Raw genomic sequence first — 16,582 nt, 5'->3', positions numbered from 1 at the left:
TAGAACAAGAATGAAAGCTAAGAAAAGTAACCCATTTCTAGCATGTCAGATTCTGAGTATTGTGATGAAAGTTAGTATTGTGTAGGTGAAACACACAGTGCTCTGTTGTTGCTGGTTGTCATATCTACCGCTGATCTGTATATTGGGCAAGTTTGTGGCCCATTTCATAGATATGCATAGGAGCTAACCAGAATAGAGGCCTCTGTGCTTAGAGGAGCATAGGTGCTGCTACTGATGTGTTCCCTCCTGCTACAAGTTGGCAAAGAGAGAAGGCAGTTTGTGCTCCTCTCAGTGCAACTAGGAAATCCCCCAGAGCCAATATGTATATGCACAATCAGTAGCAGGGGGCTCTGGCTGTTGCAAGCTAGCTATTTATGATTTTCTGTTAACTGCTTGAGATTTTGGGGTATCACTGACTAACCTACACCTACTACTTTTTCATAGGTCTTGATGGCTCTACATGAGATGTTCCCAGCAGTGCATGCAGCAGAAATGGCCATCCAGAGAAATCCACATTCTTGGGAGGCATGGCAGACTTTGGGACGTGCCCAGCTTGGATTAGGAGAAATAGGACTGGTAAGAAAACAGCCTTATCAAAGAGTGGAACATGCAGATCATGAATTCAGAACCACGTGTGATAGAGTAAAAGTACCAGAATGCCAAAGTAATTTAATTTCCTTATAAAACTCGAATGTAAACAAGGCAAAAGATTATTGTTCCTTTTATTTCCAGTAATCTTAACAAACATTTCCCGTATAACGTTATTGTTGGGTTTGTGAAAGACCCGGCCAGATCAAAGCCATTCACCTTATTCACATGAGGGATTTAACCAATAGTGTTGTTGCACATATCTAACTATACAAGTGCAGGTGCCTATTGCCTGGCTAGATTCAGTGCAGTTTACCATGGTTTGAAATCCATGTACCTGTTCAAGTCACGGTCTGCATTGGAGCAGCTTGTCTGTAATAGGGGTTTGTACTGTTGCAGCTACATCAGTGTCCTAAACACTCATCTAAACAAGACCTTACTCTTTTCTTCAAGGAGAAGTTTATGAATTTAGCAAATCTATGTGAAAGCAAGGTTGAGTTGTCTACTCCATTAGAATACTTAATTTTGGGGATCAAATATTATAGCCCTCTATTATATCTAGTTTGGCACTGATAAGTTAATTTTACATTGTGTTTAAGAAATATAGGTACATGTGCCCAGAGATAAGTGTGATGGATGCTTAAGTGTCATGACTCGGACATTGGTGGTCAGACCTAGTGGTTGGAGCAGGAGTTGGGAGTCCAGCCAAATCGGGTACAAGGAGGTCAGAGTTCAAGACAGGCCAGTGGGAAGATGGAAAATCTGGCATTAGGAGGCAGGTAAGGTGAGGTCACTGGTAGGCCAAAGTCCAAGGAAGGTCAGAGGGCAAACTGAGAGTCAGGTGTCAGGAGGCAGGCAGGGTCAGGTTACCAGGAGATCTGGGTTGGGCACCAGGTTACAGACAACAATTAAATAGCGAAGTCAAGGACAAACCAGGATCGGAAGCTAGAGTCTAGGGCAGGGGTAGGCAAACTATGGCACTTGTGCCAGAGGCGGCATGCGAGCTGATTGTCAGTGGCACTCACACTGCCCAGGTCCTGGCCACCGGTCTGGGGGGCTCTGCATTTTAATTTAATTTTAAATGAAGCTTTTAAAACATTTTTAAAACCTTATTTACTTTACATACAACAATAGTTTTGTTATATATTTTAGACTTACAGAAAGAGACCTTCTAAAAACGTTAAAATGTATTACCGGCACGCGAAACCTTCAATTAGAGTGAATAAATGAAGACTTGGCACACCACTTCTGAAAGGTTGCCGACCCCTGGTCTAGGGTCTGTTGCAAGCAGAAACAGGCAGGTAGTCTGTGGTGTTCCTCAGACAGCTCCCTTCCATGCTTCATGGTTTAAGTATTGGCACCAGCCAATTAATGGGCTGTGAAGCGCTGCCACTCTGGTCCTGCTGCGTGGTACTTTCTACCAAGCCCAGACCTACAGGGTCCTCCTGTAGGAGCCCAATCTAAGCCTCCTGTACTGATGTGGTGGCATCAGTCACCCAAAACCGCCATAGTCTCTGGTTCCAGCCCTGCTGGTTCATACGTTGTGTAAAATAAAATATACAGAGATCTGGAATCGCATTGAGCTGCAAGTTAATGTTGTTGAAATTTTTTTTAAATTGTTTAAAATTCTTTAACAAAATAAATGAATAAATATAGGTTGGACCCTTTAGCAGATCCTCTTTTTGCAAAAGTGTACACTAAAATACCCTATTTTTAAAAAATACACTTTTACTGGGCAATTACATTGTCCTTGTACATACTGTACATATATGTGTGCGTATTATTTTTTTTTAACTGATAAATGAATAGGTACACAACAGTTATACCCAACTGCTCCTCAACTTACCTTTCCTTGTTAGTGTTTCAGAAGAAGTAGATCTTGTGAGGGAGGAGTCGGTGATGGTCTTCTGGACTAGTTCAGGGAAGTCATGCCATGCACAGCAGTCAGTATATAAGAAAGCATGGAGATGTTTATGACAGAAGTAAACAAGTGGATGGTTAAGGCTAGTGTAGCAAAGTGCAGGAGTTCTGATCATTGTCTCACAGAATTATAAAGATAAAAAAACAGTTTCCCAGGAAAAGCTCACATCAACGCATAGACTAATGAACTGGAACTACAAATAAAAGGGTGGCTATAATTAATAATATCTATCTAAATATCATTCAAACCAGCTATCTTATAATAAAGAGCAATATGGGTGAGACCCCAGTGTTTGTGATGATTAAATGTATGTGACATTCATATCTGTGTACACAGTTTTCCTGCTGTGTTAATTTGAAAGCACAACCAAGCAGAGCTGTTGATGAAAACACATGTAATGAAGGCAAAAGGCCATCAGTAAAATGATTAATAATGGATTCTGAAATAAAAAGATATTTGCTTTATTTTATTTGATCTTTTGTAATACATGGAGTTGAGCAGCTGTGTGATGATCCAAGAATATTACATTTACAGGGAATTCAGAGTCGTGTTAAAAAGAGAATGATTAAAGGTGTAATGTTTAGGCTGACATTTCTTTGGCCATTTATGAGAAATTAATATGAACTGTTTTCTTTTTTTGTTTGTTTTGTGGCTGGATCACTCAAAGTTTTTAAATTTTTTTTATAAATAGAAGCGTCAGTGAGGACTAGTGCCTTTACTGTATTTGAAAAAATTTGATAACATTTGAAAGCTGTATACTATATATGTACAGTGTCTAATTTCTATTGTCTTGATATCACAAGATGAGGATGTTTTACATACAAACTCATGCATATCTAAAGTGTGGCGCACTGAATCACCAGTGAAATTCTATGGCACACACCAGCCTCTTGTGCCCCTACACCAAAGTAAGTGGAACACTGCTATTTTATCCCCCCCAAGGACACTGGTTTTCTGATCACCCACCCTCTGCCAAATTCCCTGGTAATCAATGCTGCCAGTGCACGTGGCCGTCAGCAGCACTTCAAATCAACACCACCAGATCACAGTGCCAAGAAACTAGACTTGCTAAGTAGAAAAGTTTATTCATCGGTGGGGTTGCAATTTTGTATTGCCAGTTACCAAGCCATTTTGGACAAATATGATTTTCTGTTCTATTCCCATCTGGTGGACTTCCAGGACTCTCTCCCTCCTGACCGACAGCAGGACTTCCAACGCATGCTAGATGAAGACAAATTGGTGGCCCAAGTTGCACTCCAGGCAGCAGTGGATGCTGTAGACACTGCCTCTCACTCCTTAGTGTCCAGGGTTGTCCTCCGTCACGACTCGTGGCTCCAGTCTAGTGGTCTTCCAAAGGAGGTTCAGGTGATGCTGAAAGACCTTCCCTTTGACAACAATAAATTGTTTAGCGACAAAATGGACAAATCTTTTCACTCCCTTAAGGAGTCCCGTGCCACCCTTTGCTCCCTGGGTATATATACTCCAGCTCCCACCTGCTGACAACATCTCCACCCTTCTGTCCTCGCACCGCCTATCAGCCATACCCCCGATGACCTTTGAAACTCCTCAGCATCAACCTCACTCTCAACAGCCCTGGCACTCTCCCTCAGCTGCCTCTGCCACTTCAACTTCCCACCGATGACCCAAACAATCGTTTTGACTCTTGTATCAAGACCCGTGAACTGTCCATAACCCTTCTGGACACACACCCCGTTGTATTCAGGGATCGTCAGGCACTCTTTGCCCACACTTGGAGTTCCATCACCTCCAATCACTGGGTGCTGGACATCATCCATTAGGGATACCTGATGAAATTCCTTTCCTTCCCTCAGTGCCACCTGCCGGGGGACGCCCCCCAGACCTCTCCCAACTCCATGTTCTCCAGAATGAAGCCACCACCCTCCTCTGTAAGGGCTCCATAGAACCTGTGCCACATTGCCACCGTTTCTTCTATTCCCCCTATTTCCTCAGTCTGAAAAAAGGGGATGGTATATGCCACATCCGTGCCTTGAAGAAATTCATTCCCAACTTTAGTTTCCAGATGGTCACCATCCTTACTATTCCCTCCCTCCCCCATAGAGCCTGGTTCGCAGCTGTGAATATGAAAGACGCATACTTTCATATAGACATATACCCTGCTTATCGCAAATTCCTTTGTCGTGGGGAATGCCCATTATCAATTTTGTGTTCTCCCCTTTGGAATCACCACTGCCCCCCCTCCCCTTATATTTACCAAGGTCTTTGCAGTTGTAGCAGCCTATATGTGCCGACTGGGACGCCCTATTTCCTTACTTAGATGACTGGCTTCTGGTGGCATCCTCCCACTCCCGCCTCCTGACTACCCATGCACTCCCTGCACACCAGCCTTCAGAGACTAGGAGTATGCATCAATGAAGAAAAATCCGTCCTCGTTCCTACGCACATGCTTACCTTTATTGTTATACCACTAAAATAAAAATCAGCAGGATCTTATTAAAGGGGAAAAGGCAAAATGCCACATTTATTGTGAATACAGAAAGAATCATAGTGAGCAGTTAGTTGTAGCTATAGCATTCTATTCAATTTCATATTTATTCACACATTCATTCATACACACACACACACACACAGGTTCTGCAAGGTTGTTATCATAGTTACCAGCCTTAGACTTTCTCATGCCAAGCCACTGGCCAGGTGGCCTGGACATGAGGAGGACATGTCAGCTGCTCATCTAATGCTCCTGGAAGTTGGTTTGCAGAATCAGACCCCAAAGTTCTCACTTCCTAGAGTCCATTTTTATAGGAATTTCTTCCTATGCCAGTCTATGGAAATTGCTTCATCATGCTGTTGCTGAATCAATCAGCAGATGGCACATTCCTGACGGCTCCGTGCTGCCAGATGTTATCTTGTTCTTTGGTTCTCCCATTCTTGAGACTGTTGGGTGGATTCCAGACTGCCCTCCGGGGGTCCTCTGGTTATTTCCACTTGACACCTTCTTCAGCCGATGGACACTGGATTCTTAGGCTGGCACCTCCCTGATCATTCAGTTATTATCCACACCAAGCATCCATCCACATACATCCTCTATCTCTATTTTAATCACAGTTGTTAACAAAGCAAGATGACTACAACAAAAGGGCAGGGAATCTCTGGGTGCTGTTTCTGTTGTTACAGAGTATTGCTTTGAATCTCTCTCTGTGTGAGCAGTTGTTGTTACAAAGAATTGCTTTGAGAACAGACTCTGTCTTAGAATGTACTAACACAATTAGCAGCTTGCAAGTTTCACACGTAGAGGGAGAGAAACAGTACCAAAAACCAAGAGACCTCTTAATTAGTAATACCCTGGAATTTAAACTATGGGGAATCAAACTCATTTGTGATTTTAATACAGAACTTCTTTAATATGATCCAACTTTATAGGAGCACGTTTGGACTCCATGGCAGCCAGAGCCTTTGTTCCCAGGGACTGCTGCACCACCCTTGTTGCCCTCCTTGTCACACTCCAACATCATCCACGCACATGTGCCTGCCAGTGCCTCTCCCTTCTAGGACATATGGCGTCTTGCACTGCTGTTACACCACATGCCCGTCTCCATATGCACGGCCTCCAACATGGGCTCTGAACAGTCTATGATCCACAGGTAGACTCTCTCACCAAGCTGCTGGTCCTTCCCTCCCATGCACTGACTTCCTCTAGTGGTGGTACAACCACTCCACAATCCTGGTGGGCATGCTATTCACATCCCCACTTCCCAAGCCTTTCTAAACTTCCTCCACTCCTGTCATGTCCTAGTACTCTCAGAGTATGTCTACACTATGAAATGAGGTCGATTTTATAAAAGTCGATTTTTAGAAATTGATTTTATACAGTTGATTGCATATGTCCTCACTAAGCGCATTAAGTCGGCAGAGTGCGTCCTCACTACTGAGGCTAGCATCAACTTATGGAGCAGTGCACTGTGGGTAGCTATCCCACAGTTACCGCAGTCTCCGCCGCCCATTGGAATTCTGGGTTAAGCTCCCAATGCCTGATGGGGCAAAAACATTGTTGCGGGTGGTTTTGGTACATGTAGTCAGTCGCCCCTTCCTCCATGAAAGCAACGGCAGACAATCGTTTCACGCCTTTTTTCTGTGCAGACGCCATACCACAGCAAGCATGGAGCCTGCTCAGCTCAGCTGACCATCACCGCTGCTGTTGTGTCCTGGTGCTGCTGTCAGCAGATGGTGCAGTACGACTGCTAACCGTCATCATCCACCGCTTCCACTGCAACTCTGCTCTCCTGCTCTTGTAAATGAGCTCAGTCTCAATAGCAAATTTCTCCATTTTGTCATCATCCACTGTTTCCACTGCAACTGTGGTGTCCTGGTGCCATGACTCCACCTCGCAGGTCCTCTCGTCGTTCTGTATAAATATCTATTCTCGGTGGCATCCGTCGTCATCCACCGCTTCCGCTGCAACTCTGCTCTCCTTCTCTCCTGCAGACGCCATACCACAGCAAGCATGGAGCCCGCTCAGCTCACCGCTGCTGCTGTGAGCATTGTAAACACCTTGCGCATTATCCTGCAGTGTGTGCAGAACCTGTAAAAGCAGGCGAGGTGGCGACGACTTCAACTCCCTCAGGGAACAGATGGCCAGGATCCCCTGGGGGACTAACATGAAGGGGAAGGGAGTCCAGGAGAGCTGGCTGTATTTCAAGGAATCCCTGTTGAGGTTACAGGGACAAACCATCCCGATGAGTCGAAAGAATAGTAAACATGGCAGGCGACCAGCTTGGCTTAATGGTGAAATCCTAGCGGATCTTAAACATAAAAAAGAAGCTTACAAGAAGTGGAAGGTTGGACATATGACCAGGGAAGAGTATAAAAATATTGCTCGGGCATGTAGGAATGAAATCAGGAGGGCCAAATCGCACCTGGAGCTGCAGCTAGCAAGAGATCTCAAGAGTAACAAGAAGGGTTTCTTCAGGTATGTTAGCAACAAGAAGAAAGCCAAGGAAAGTGTGGGCCCCTTACTGAATGAGGGAGGCAACCTAGTGACAGAGGATGTGGAAAAAGCTAATGTACTCAATGCTTTTTTTGCCTCTGTTTTCACTAACAAGGTCAGCTCCCAGACTGCTGCGCTGAGCATCAGAAAATGGGGAAGAGATGGCCAGCCCTCTGTGGAGATAGAGGTGGTATGGGACTATTTAGAAAAGCTGGACGTGCACAAGTCCATGGGGCCGGATGAGTTGCATCCGAGAGTGCTGAAGGAATTGGCGGCTGTGATTGCAGAGCCCTTGGCCATTATCTCTGAAAACTCGTGGCGAACGGGGGAAGTCCCGGATGACTGGAAAAAGGCTAATGTAGTGCCAATCTTTAAAAAAGGGAAGAAGGAGGATCCTGGGAACTACAGGCCAGTCAGTCTCACCTCAGTCCCTGGAAAAATCATGGAGCAGGTCCTCAAAGAATCAATCCTGAAGCACTTACATGAGAGGAAAGTGATCAGGAACAGTCAGCATGGATTCATCAAGGGAAGGTCATGCCTGACTAATCTAATCGCCTTTTATGATGAGATTACTGGTTCTGTGGACGAAGGGAAAGCAGTGGATGTATTGTTTCTTGACTTTAGCAAAGCTTTTGACACGGTCTCCCACAGTATTCTTGTCAGCAAGTTAAGGAAGTATGGGCTGGATGAATGCACTATAAGGTGGGTAGAAAGCTGGCTAGATTGTCGGGCTCAACGGGTAGTGATCAATGGCTCCATGTCTAGTTGGCAGCCGGTGTCAACTGGAGTGCCCCAGGGGTCGGTCCTGGGGCCGGTTTTGTTCAATATCTTCATAAATGATCTGGAGGATGGTGTGGATTGCACTCTCAGCAAATTTGCGGATGATACTAAACTGGGAGGAGTGGTAGATACGCTGGAGGGGAGGGATAGGATACAGAAGGACCTAGACAAATTGGAGGATTGGGCCAAAAGAAATCTGATGAGGTTCAATAAGGATAAGTGCAGGGTCCTACACTTAGGATGGAAGAATCCAATGCACCGCTACAGACTAGGGACCGAATGGCTAGGCAGCAGTTCTGCGGAAAAGGACCTAGGGGTGACAGTAGACGAGAAGCTGGATATGAGTCAGCAGTGTGCCCTTGTTGCCAAGAAGGCCAATGGCATTTTGGGATGTATAAGTAGGGGCATAGCGAGCAGATCGAGGGACGTGATCGTTCCCCTCTATTCGACACTGGTGAGGCCTCATCTGGAGTACTGTGTCCAGTTTTGGGCCCCACACTACAAGAAGGATGTGGATAAATTGGAGAGAGTCCAGCGAAGGGCAACAAAAATGATTAGGGGTCTAGAGCACATGACTTATGAGGAGAGGCTGAGGGAGCTGGGATTGTTTAGTCTGCAGAAGAGAAGAATGAGGGGGGATTTGATAGCTGCTTTCAACTACCTGAAAGGGGGTTCCAAAGAGGATGGCTCTAGACTGTTCTCAATGGTAGCAGATGACAGAACGAGGAGTAATGGTCTCAAGTTGCAATGGGGGAGGTTTAGATTGGATATTAGGAAAAACTTTTTCACTAAGAGGGTGGTGAAACACTGGAATGCGTTACCTAGGGAGGTGGTAGAATCTCCTTCCTTAGAGGTTTTTAAGGTCAGGCTTGACAAAGCCCTGGCTGGGATGATTTAACTGGGAATTGGTCCTGCTTCGAGCAGGGGGTTGGACTAGATGACCTTCTGGGGTCCCTTCCAACCCTGATATTCTATGATTCTATGATTCTATGACAGCGCGATAACAATAGTGATGAGGACATGGACACAGACTTCTCTCAAATCATGGGCCCTGGGAATTTGGACATCATGGTGGTAATGGGGCAGGTTCCTGCCGTGGAATGCCGATTCTGGGCCCGGGAAACATGCACATACTGGTGGGACCGCATAGTGTTGCAGGTCTGGGATGATTCCCAGTGGCTGCGAAACTTTCGCATACATAAGGGCACTTTCATGGAATTTTGTGACTTGCTTTCCCCTGCCCTGAAGCGCAAGAATACCAAGATGAGAGCAGCCCTCACAGTTCACAAGTGAGTGGCAATAGCCCTGTGGAAGGTTGCAACACCAGACAGCTACTGGTCAGTCGGGAATCAATTTGGAGTGGGCAAATCTACTGTGGGGGCTGCTGTGATTCAAGTAGCCAATGCAATCACTGAGCTGCTGCTATTAAGGGTAGTGACTCTAGGAAATGTGCAGGTCATAGTGGATGGCTTTGCTGCAGTGGGGTTCCCTAACTGTGGTGGGGCGATAGACGGAACACATATCCCTGTCTTGGGACTGGACCACCTTGGCAGCCAGTACGTAAACCGCAAGGGGTACTTTTCAATGGTGCTGCAAGCACTGGTGGATCACAAGGGACTTTTCACTGACATCAACTTGAGATGGCCGGGAAAGGTGCATGACACTCACATCTTCAGGAACTCTCGTCTGTTTGAACAGCTGCAGGAAGGAACTTACTTCCCAGACCAGAAAATTACCATTAGGGATGTTGAAATGCCTATAGTTATCCTTAGGGACCCAGCCTACCCCTTAATGCCATGGCTCATGAAGTCATACACAGGCACCCTGGACAGTAGTAAGGAGCTGTTCAACTACAGGCTGAGCAAGTGCAGAATGGTGATAGAATGTGCATTTGGATATTTAAAAGCTCGCTGGCGCAGTTTACTGATTAGGTTAGACCTCAGCGAAACCAGTATTCCCATTGTAATTGCTGCTTGCTGTGTGCTCCACAATCTCTGTGAGAGTAAAGGGGAGACGTATATGGTGGGGTGGGAGGTTGAGGCAAATCACTTGGCGGCCAATTACACACAACCAGACACCAGGGTGATTAGAAGAGCACAGCTGGGTACCCTGCGCATCAGAGAAGCTGTCAAGGTTCCTTCCCCACTTTGAACTTTAGGGTACAGATGTGGGGAACTGCATGAAAGACCCCCTAAACATATTCTTACCAGATTAGGTTAAAAACTTCCCCAAGGTACAAACTTTGCCTTGTCCTTGAACAGTATGCTGCCACCACCAAGCGATTTTAAACACAGAACAGGGAAAGAGACCACTTGGAGACATCTTCCCCCAGAATATCCCCCCAAGCCCTACACCCCCTTTCCTGGGGAAGGCTTGATAATAATATCGTCACCAATTGGTACGGATGAACACAGACCCAAACCCTTGGATCTTAAGAACAATAAAAAATCAATCAGGTTTTTAAAAGAAGAATGTTATTTAAAGAAAAGGTAAAAGAATCACTTCTGTAAAATCAGGATGGTAAATACTTTACAGGGTAATCAGATTCAAAACATAGAGAATCCCTCTAGGCAAAATCTTAAATTACAAAAAGACACAAAACAGGAATACACATTCTCTCCAGCACAGTGAATTTTACAAGCCAAAAAACAAAAGGAAATCTAATGCATTTTCTAGCTAGATTACTTACTAACTTTACAGGAGTTGGAAGGCTTGCTTCCTTGATCTGTTCCTGGCAAAGGTATCACACAGACAGACAAACAAAAGCCTTTTTCCCCCTCCTCCAGATTTGAAAGAATCTTGTCCCCCTCATTGGTCATTTTGGGTCAGGTGCCAGCGAGGTTACCTTAGCTTTTTAACCCTTTACAGGTGAAAGGATTTTGCCTCTGGAGGGATTTTATAGCACTGTATACAGAAAGGTGGTTACCCTTCCCTTTATATTTATGACAGAAGCTTTGAAAACCAGTTTCATGACTGACCAGGCTACGGTATGACAGTTCTGTTTGTTTCTCCTTGATGAAAACCCGCCCCCTTGGTTGACTGTACTTCCCTGTAAGCCAACCGACCTCCCCCCTTTGATCTCCACTTTCAGAGGCAATAAAGTCATTATTGTTTCCAAGTCATGCATTCTTTATTAATTCATCACATAAATAGGGGGAAAAGTCACAAGGTAGCCCGGGACGGGTGGGTGAGGAGGGAAGCACCAGGTAGGGTGGTGGATGAGGGGAAGAGGGAAGGACAAGGCCACACTACAGTTCAAAACTTATTGAATGCCAGCCTTCTGTTGCTTTGGCAATCCTCTGGGGTGGAGAGGCTGGGTGCCCGTAGCCTCCCCCACTGGCGTTCTTGGGCGTCTCGATGAGTAGGATATGGAACTTGGGGAGGAAGGCAGGCGGTTATACAGGGGCTGCAGTGGCGGTCTGTGCTCCTGCTGCCTTTCCTGCAGCTCCACCAGACACCTGAGCATGTCAGTTTGCTCCCCAGTTAGCCTCAGCATTGCATCGTGCCTCCTCTCGTCGCGCTCCTCCCTCCTCTCACCGCATTCATTTAACGCTTTCCTGGACTCTGCCATTTTTTACCTCCACGGATTTTGCTGAGCTCTTTCAGCGCAGGAGGACTGCATGAGCTCTGAGAACATGTCATCGCAAGTGCGTTTTTTTCGCCTTGTAATCGTGCTGGCCTCTGGGATGGAGATGATAGGGGGAGTGTAGAAACATTTGCAGCTGCGGGAGGAAAAAAAGGGAGAGTATTTTTTAAAAAGATACATTTTAGAGAACAAAGGGAAGACTATTTCACACTGAATCAAGCGATTCACATTAGATAGCACATGTGCTTTTGGTACAAGGTCGCATTTTGCCTCTTATATTCAGTGCCTGCTGGTTTGGTGTGGGACATCACACATGCTCGGCTGGGCAACAGAATTCGGCTTGCAGGCAGCCATGGTAAGGCAAAGGGTTTTGGCTTCTTCAACCTTCATAACATGTGGTAATGGTTTCAAACAGCAGCTCCCTCCTTCCCCATACCAAGCAAAGCCCATTGGGTTGGCCATTTAAAAGGAGGGCCTGCAGTTTTAGGGTGAATGTGCAACACAACCCAACTCCCCTCCCCCTCCAATTCTCTGGGATGATCGCTTCACCCCTCCCCACCCCAAAGGCAAACAGCCCAACAGGGGACATTCAGATCTTTCACTGCACTTTAGTCATTATAAGTGGGTCATTAAAGGTTGGTTTCACTGTACTGCCAAAGACAAATTGAACAGTCATTTTCCCTACACTTTAGGATCTTCATCAGTACAATAGCTTTTCATGAGAAAAATAAAACGGGTTCTGTTTTTTGTAAAACAAATAAAAATAAGAAAGTAGTATAAAGCAGAATTTTGCTAAGTGACACTGTTATAGAAGTTTGCAAATTAACAAGTATCATGTCTCTTTTGTAAATATGGGGTTTGCAGATCAACAAAGAGCAAAGTATTGTATTTCTGCTAGAATGCATATGTGCCAGATATACCCAGTATTATTATCCATATATATTGCTCATAGATCTAGCCAACTCTTGTATTACGTTGGAAGTTTCTATTATAAATTCTGACATAAACCGTTTCTGGACTTTAGATGGATTCCTGTGTCATTTGCCAAATTTAGCTAATTAGAAATACAAAGATATGATCATCAATGGGAATGCCAACATAGCGTGTGACATTAACTTCTGAGTTAGTGGTTCAAGCGTAAAGCAGTCAAATCTGTGGGGTTTCAGACCATGTTGCTGCCATCCTAAGGGAAACAAATCATAACTCAAAACTGATTTTTATAGTTCTGTGTAGGATTAAGGCATTACGTTTTATCACAGTGTTATAATATTCTTTTTTTCTAAGAAGGACACAGTATGCAGATTATTTTGCAGTCAGTAAAATACTGTTTTGAGCACAGTGTTGGAATAGTATAACTCTGCCATTAATATTAAAATCATAAGTGGACACTTGCTTTTCTATTAAGTACACAAATGCAAAATAAAGATGCAATTAAACTTTTAAAAGTTACTGTTTGTTTTATATTTGTGAGACAAGGCAAGTGAGGTAATATTTTTTATTAAATCAGCAGAAGTTGGTCCAATAAAATATATTAACTCACTTGTCTCTCTCGTATTCTGGGACCAACACAACTACAACAACACAGCAAACATTTTATATTTGTTTCAGCGAAAAAATTGGCATTGAGCTTTTCTTTACATTATTCAGCTTGTAGTTTTTTATTTTTGTATGTTCTGTAAATATTGGTATATTCATCAGGTTTTGGTGTGAAAGAAAATTTTTCTTGTTAAGGCATATTTCCCCAACCACAAAGCCAGTAACAGTCACATTTTAGCAGTCACATTCTAGCACACAGTATTAAGGGAGTGTTTGGCCAGATTCTGGGGGAAGTGGAGCTGAGGTGAAGCTGGGGCTAGAGCTAAACTATCAGGAGGCTAATGGTAGCACTGCACTTGGGCTAACTAGCCATGTTTCCAGTATTGATGGGGCAGGAGGGTAGGCAGTCCATACCTCAGACTTTGCATGGTTAGGTGGTCACTTCAATGCCTCTGATAGTCTCGTCAAAGAGAAGACAACACTTTCTCTGCATCTACAATATGGACTTAGTTTGTAGCTTTTGCCAATCCATTGGTTTTCCATGGGAGGCAATAATACTATCCCAAGTAGCTGTTCCCAAGCCAACTTGGGGGGCAAAAGTGGTAGAGAGGAACCATAGGGTCTGAGACAGCTACATGATCTCTGATTTGAGGTAGCCAAAAACTGCAACCAAGAAAAACATAGACTTTGGACATCTGTGCTTTCTCTGGCAGTGTTCACAGTGAAAATGGGAAAATATATCATAGGTAATAAGGATTATCAAGTATTAAATTATCCATCAAAAATAAGAGAAGTACAATGAAAATGTAATAAAGCAGTGCAGACACTTTGACATAAGAAGAAAGAACAGAGGAAATGTGACTCAGTCTTTAAATTGATGGCACAAAATATTCTTTCATTGCCAATCCATTAGTTGACTCATTTGCAACAAAATAGTCAGTCAGATAGCAGATAGTTAATACTTTCAGTCTTTTCTTCGGTATATTAAAGTTGATGATGATCCAGTCAGAACTAAAATTGATTTGTTTTAATTGTTTAGTGTGTAATTTACTTTAATATGTTGTTGAACTAAACTTTGGCCATTTTCCATCAATTCTAGAGCAAATATATTTAAAAAAATCATGTTTCTTTGTATGAATTTGGTACTCACAGAAATAAAGGGTTATAACAGTGAAGCATAAGAAGCATTCTTCACAAAACTCTGCCAATACACCTTAATCCTAATCTGCTACACTTCTGTTGCTCCAGTCTTTGACCTCTCTTGAAAGTCTTAGTTACATTTATGTGCTCCCTCCAAACTCATTTTTACTCATTCTGTAACTCAAGGGAGCACTTACCCACTGAGCTTTCCCATTTTCCAAATCAATAAATTAGAAATGCCTCCAGTTTTCTAAAACCCTAACTGTTCTTTTATAAATAATTTTACGATTGTTATCGGTAGACCTGGTAAAGCCACCCGCAGGCAAAAGTTGCCTAACACTTTCCATGATCAGACCCTTTTTCAGTCACTTAAAACTGCAGACTTTAACCATTTGGCCTGAAATTTCCCATGCTGGGTGTCTGCTGATTTTTCTTAAAAGTTTCAGCTAAAATGATTCAGCTGTTTCTGATAAAGAGATTAGGAAAAATAAGTTTTACCCATCTTAAAAAAATTCTTACAAACATTTTGCCGTAAAGCTTTAATGCCTTCATGTTTTGGAACAGGGCCTTGAAATTTGGCAAGGGGGAGGGTTACTTTGATGCCTAGGATGTGCCTTTTGCTGTTCCCTATGAAAATTTGACCAAATTTGGCTCAATTATAAACCTCTGAATAATCTCAGTTCACCGATGCTCAGTATTATTATTTATATTGCCAGACCCTTAGTCATGGACCAGGTTCCCAGCGTGCTAGGTACTGTACAAACACAGAACAAAAAAACCTTCCCCAAAGTGCTAAGTCTAAAACAAGAAAGAGCAGATGGATACAGACAGACGGGAAAGTGCGAGGGAACAGTGAGACAGTATTGGTCAGTATGGTAGTCAGTGGTCTCAGCAAAGCAGCAGCCTAATCATTGTCAAGGGTTCTGGGTTTTTGTAGGTATAATAGAAAAGAAGGGTTTTAATGAGAGTTTTGGAGGAGGAAAATTAGGTAGCTTTGTAGATGTTTATAGGGCAGGGCTCTAATCAAGCAAGAAGGGTAGCTATGGGAGAAAGCATAAAGGTGCTTGTTTGGAGGCGGCTGTTGGGATGGAAGGCAGAGTTGACATCTTGATAGTGAATGAGACATTACATGGAGGGTATGGTTAGGCCTTGAAGAGCTTTGAAAATGAAAATAAGTTCCTGGTTTTTGATGCAGTAGAGAAGCAGAAGCCCATGGGGGGATGCAAAAGTGAGGTGATGTGGTCCAAATGACAGGCTGGGGAAATGATTTGAAACAGCATTCTGAGTGGATATAGGTGGGGCAAAATTGCATTTGTCAAGGCCACAAAGAAGGATGTTTCAGTATGTGACAGTCAGGGTCCAGATGGTTTTTCCCTGGATCCTGATTGTCACACTGTAATGCGAGATTGATGAGTGCCTGGACCAGAGAGAGAGAGTTTTAGCTGTGTGAATGGATAGGAAAGGCCATATCTTAGAGGTGTTATGCAGAAAGAATTGGCAAGATTAAAACATAGGCTGAATGTGAGGACCCAGATTGTGGTCTGAGTCGAAGATGAGGCTCAGGTTATGGGCCTCACTGGCATGCAGGATGATAATGTCCACAGTGATCAAGAAACAAAGTAGTGAGAAGGGCTTGGGAGGGAAATTAGAGTTCTGTTTTAGCCACGTTGAGTTTTAGTCGATAGCTAGTCATCCATGAAAAGATGTCAGACAGACTGAGATTTTAGCTGAGATGAAAGATGACAGGTCTGAAATAGAGAGGTATTTGAATCGCCAGCAGAGACTGTACCTGAATTTGTGTTTGCAGATGAATTTACTGGGAGACCTGGTTAGAGGGAGAATAGGAGGGATCTAAGGACAGAGCCCTGTGGAACCCACACCAAAAATTGAGGAGGGATTAGGAGGATCCTCTGAAGGAGCAATTAGAGAGGTATGAAGAAAACTGGGAGAGGACAGAGTCACCGGCTAAAGAAAGACAAGATTTCAGGAAAATGTCCATGGTCAGCTGTGTCAAAGATGGCTGACAAATAAAGGCGGATTAGGAAGGAGTACTAGTTCTGCAGTTTGG

The 16,582-nt window shown here is 43.9% G+C and overlaps 1 protein-coding gene across 1 annotated transcript in view; it reads left to right on the top strand.

Annotated features, from left to right (window-relative positions):
• The window catches only part of TTC33 (tetratricopeptide repeat domain 33), a 124,592-nt gene that overhangs the window by 94,323 nt on the left and 13,687 nt on the right, over nucleotides 1-16,582 (top strand). The window contains exon 4 of the mRNA XM_074952502.1: nucleotides 445-576. Coding sequence (XP_074808603.1) covers nucleotides 445-576 — 132 coding nt within the window. The remainder of the gene's footprint in view (nucleotides 1-444; nucleotides 577-16,582) is intronic.

The sequence above is a fragment of the Natator depressus genome, chromosome 5 (assembly GCF_965152275.1).
Source record: "Natator depressus isolate rNatDep1 chromosome 5, rNatDep2.hap1, whole genome shotgun sequence".
Classification (NCBI taxonomy): domain Eukaryota; kingdom Metazoa; phylum Chordata; order Testudines; family Cheloniidae; genus Natator; species Natator depressus.
This window is presented reverse-complemented; position numbering and strand designations above follow the sequence as displayed.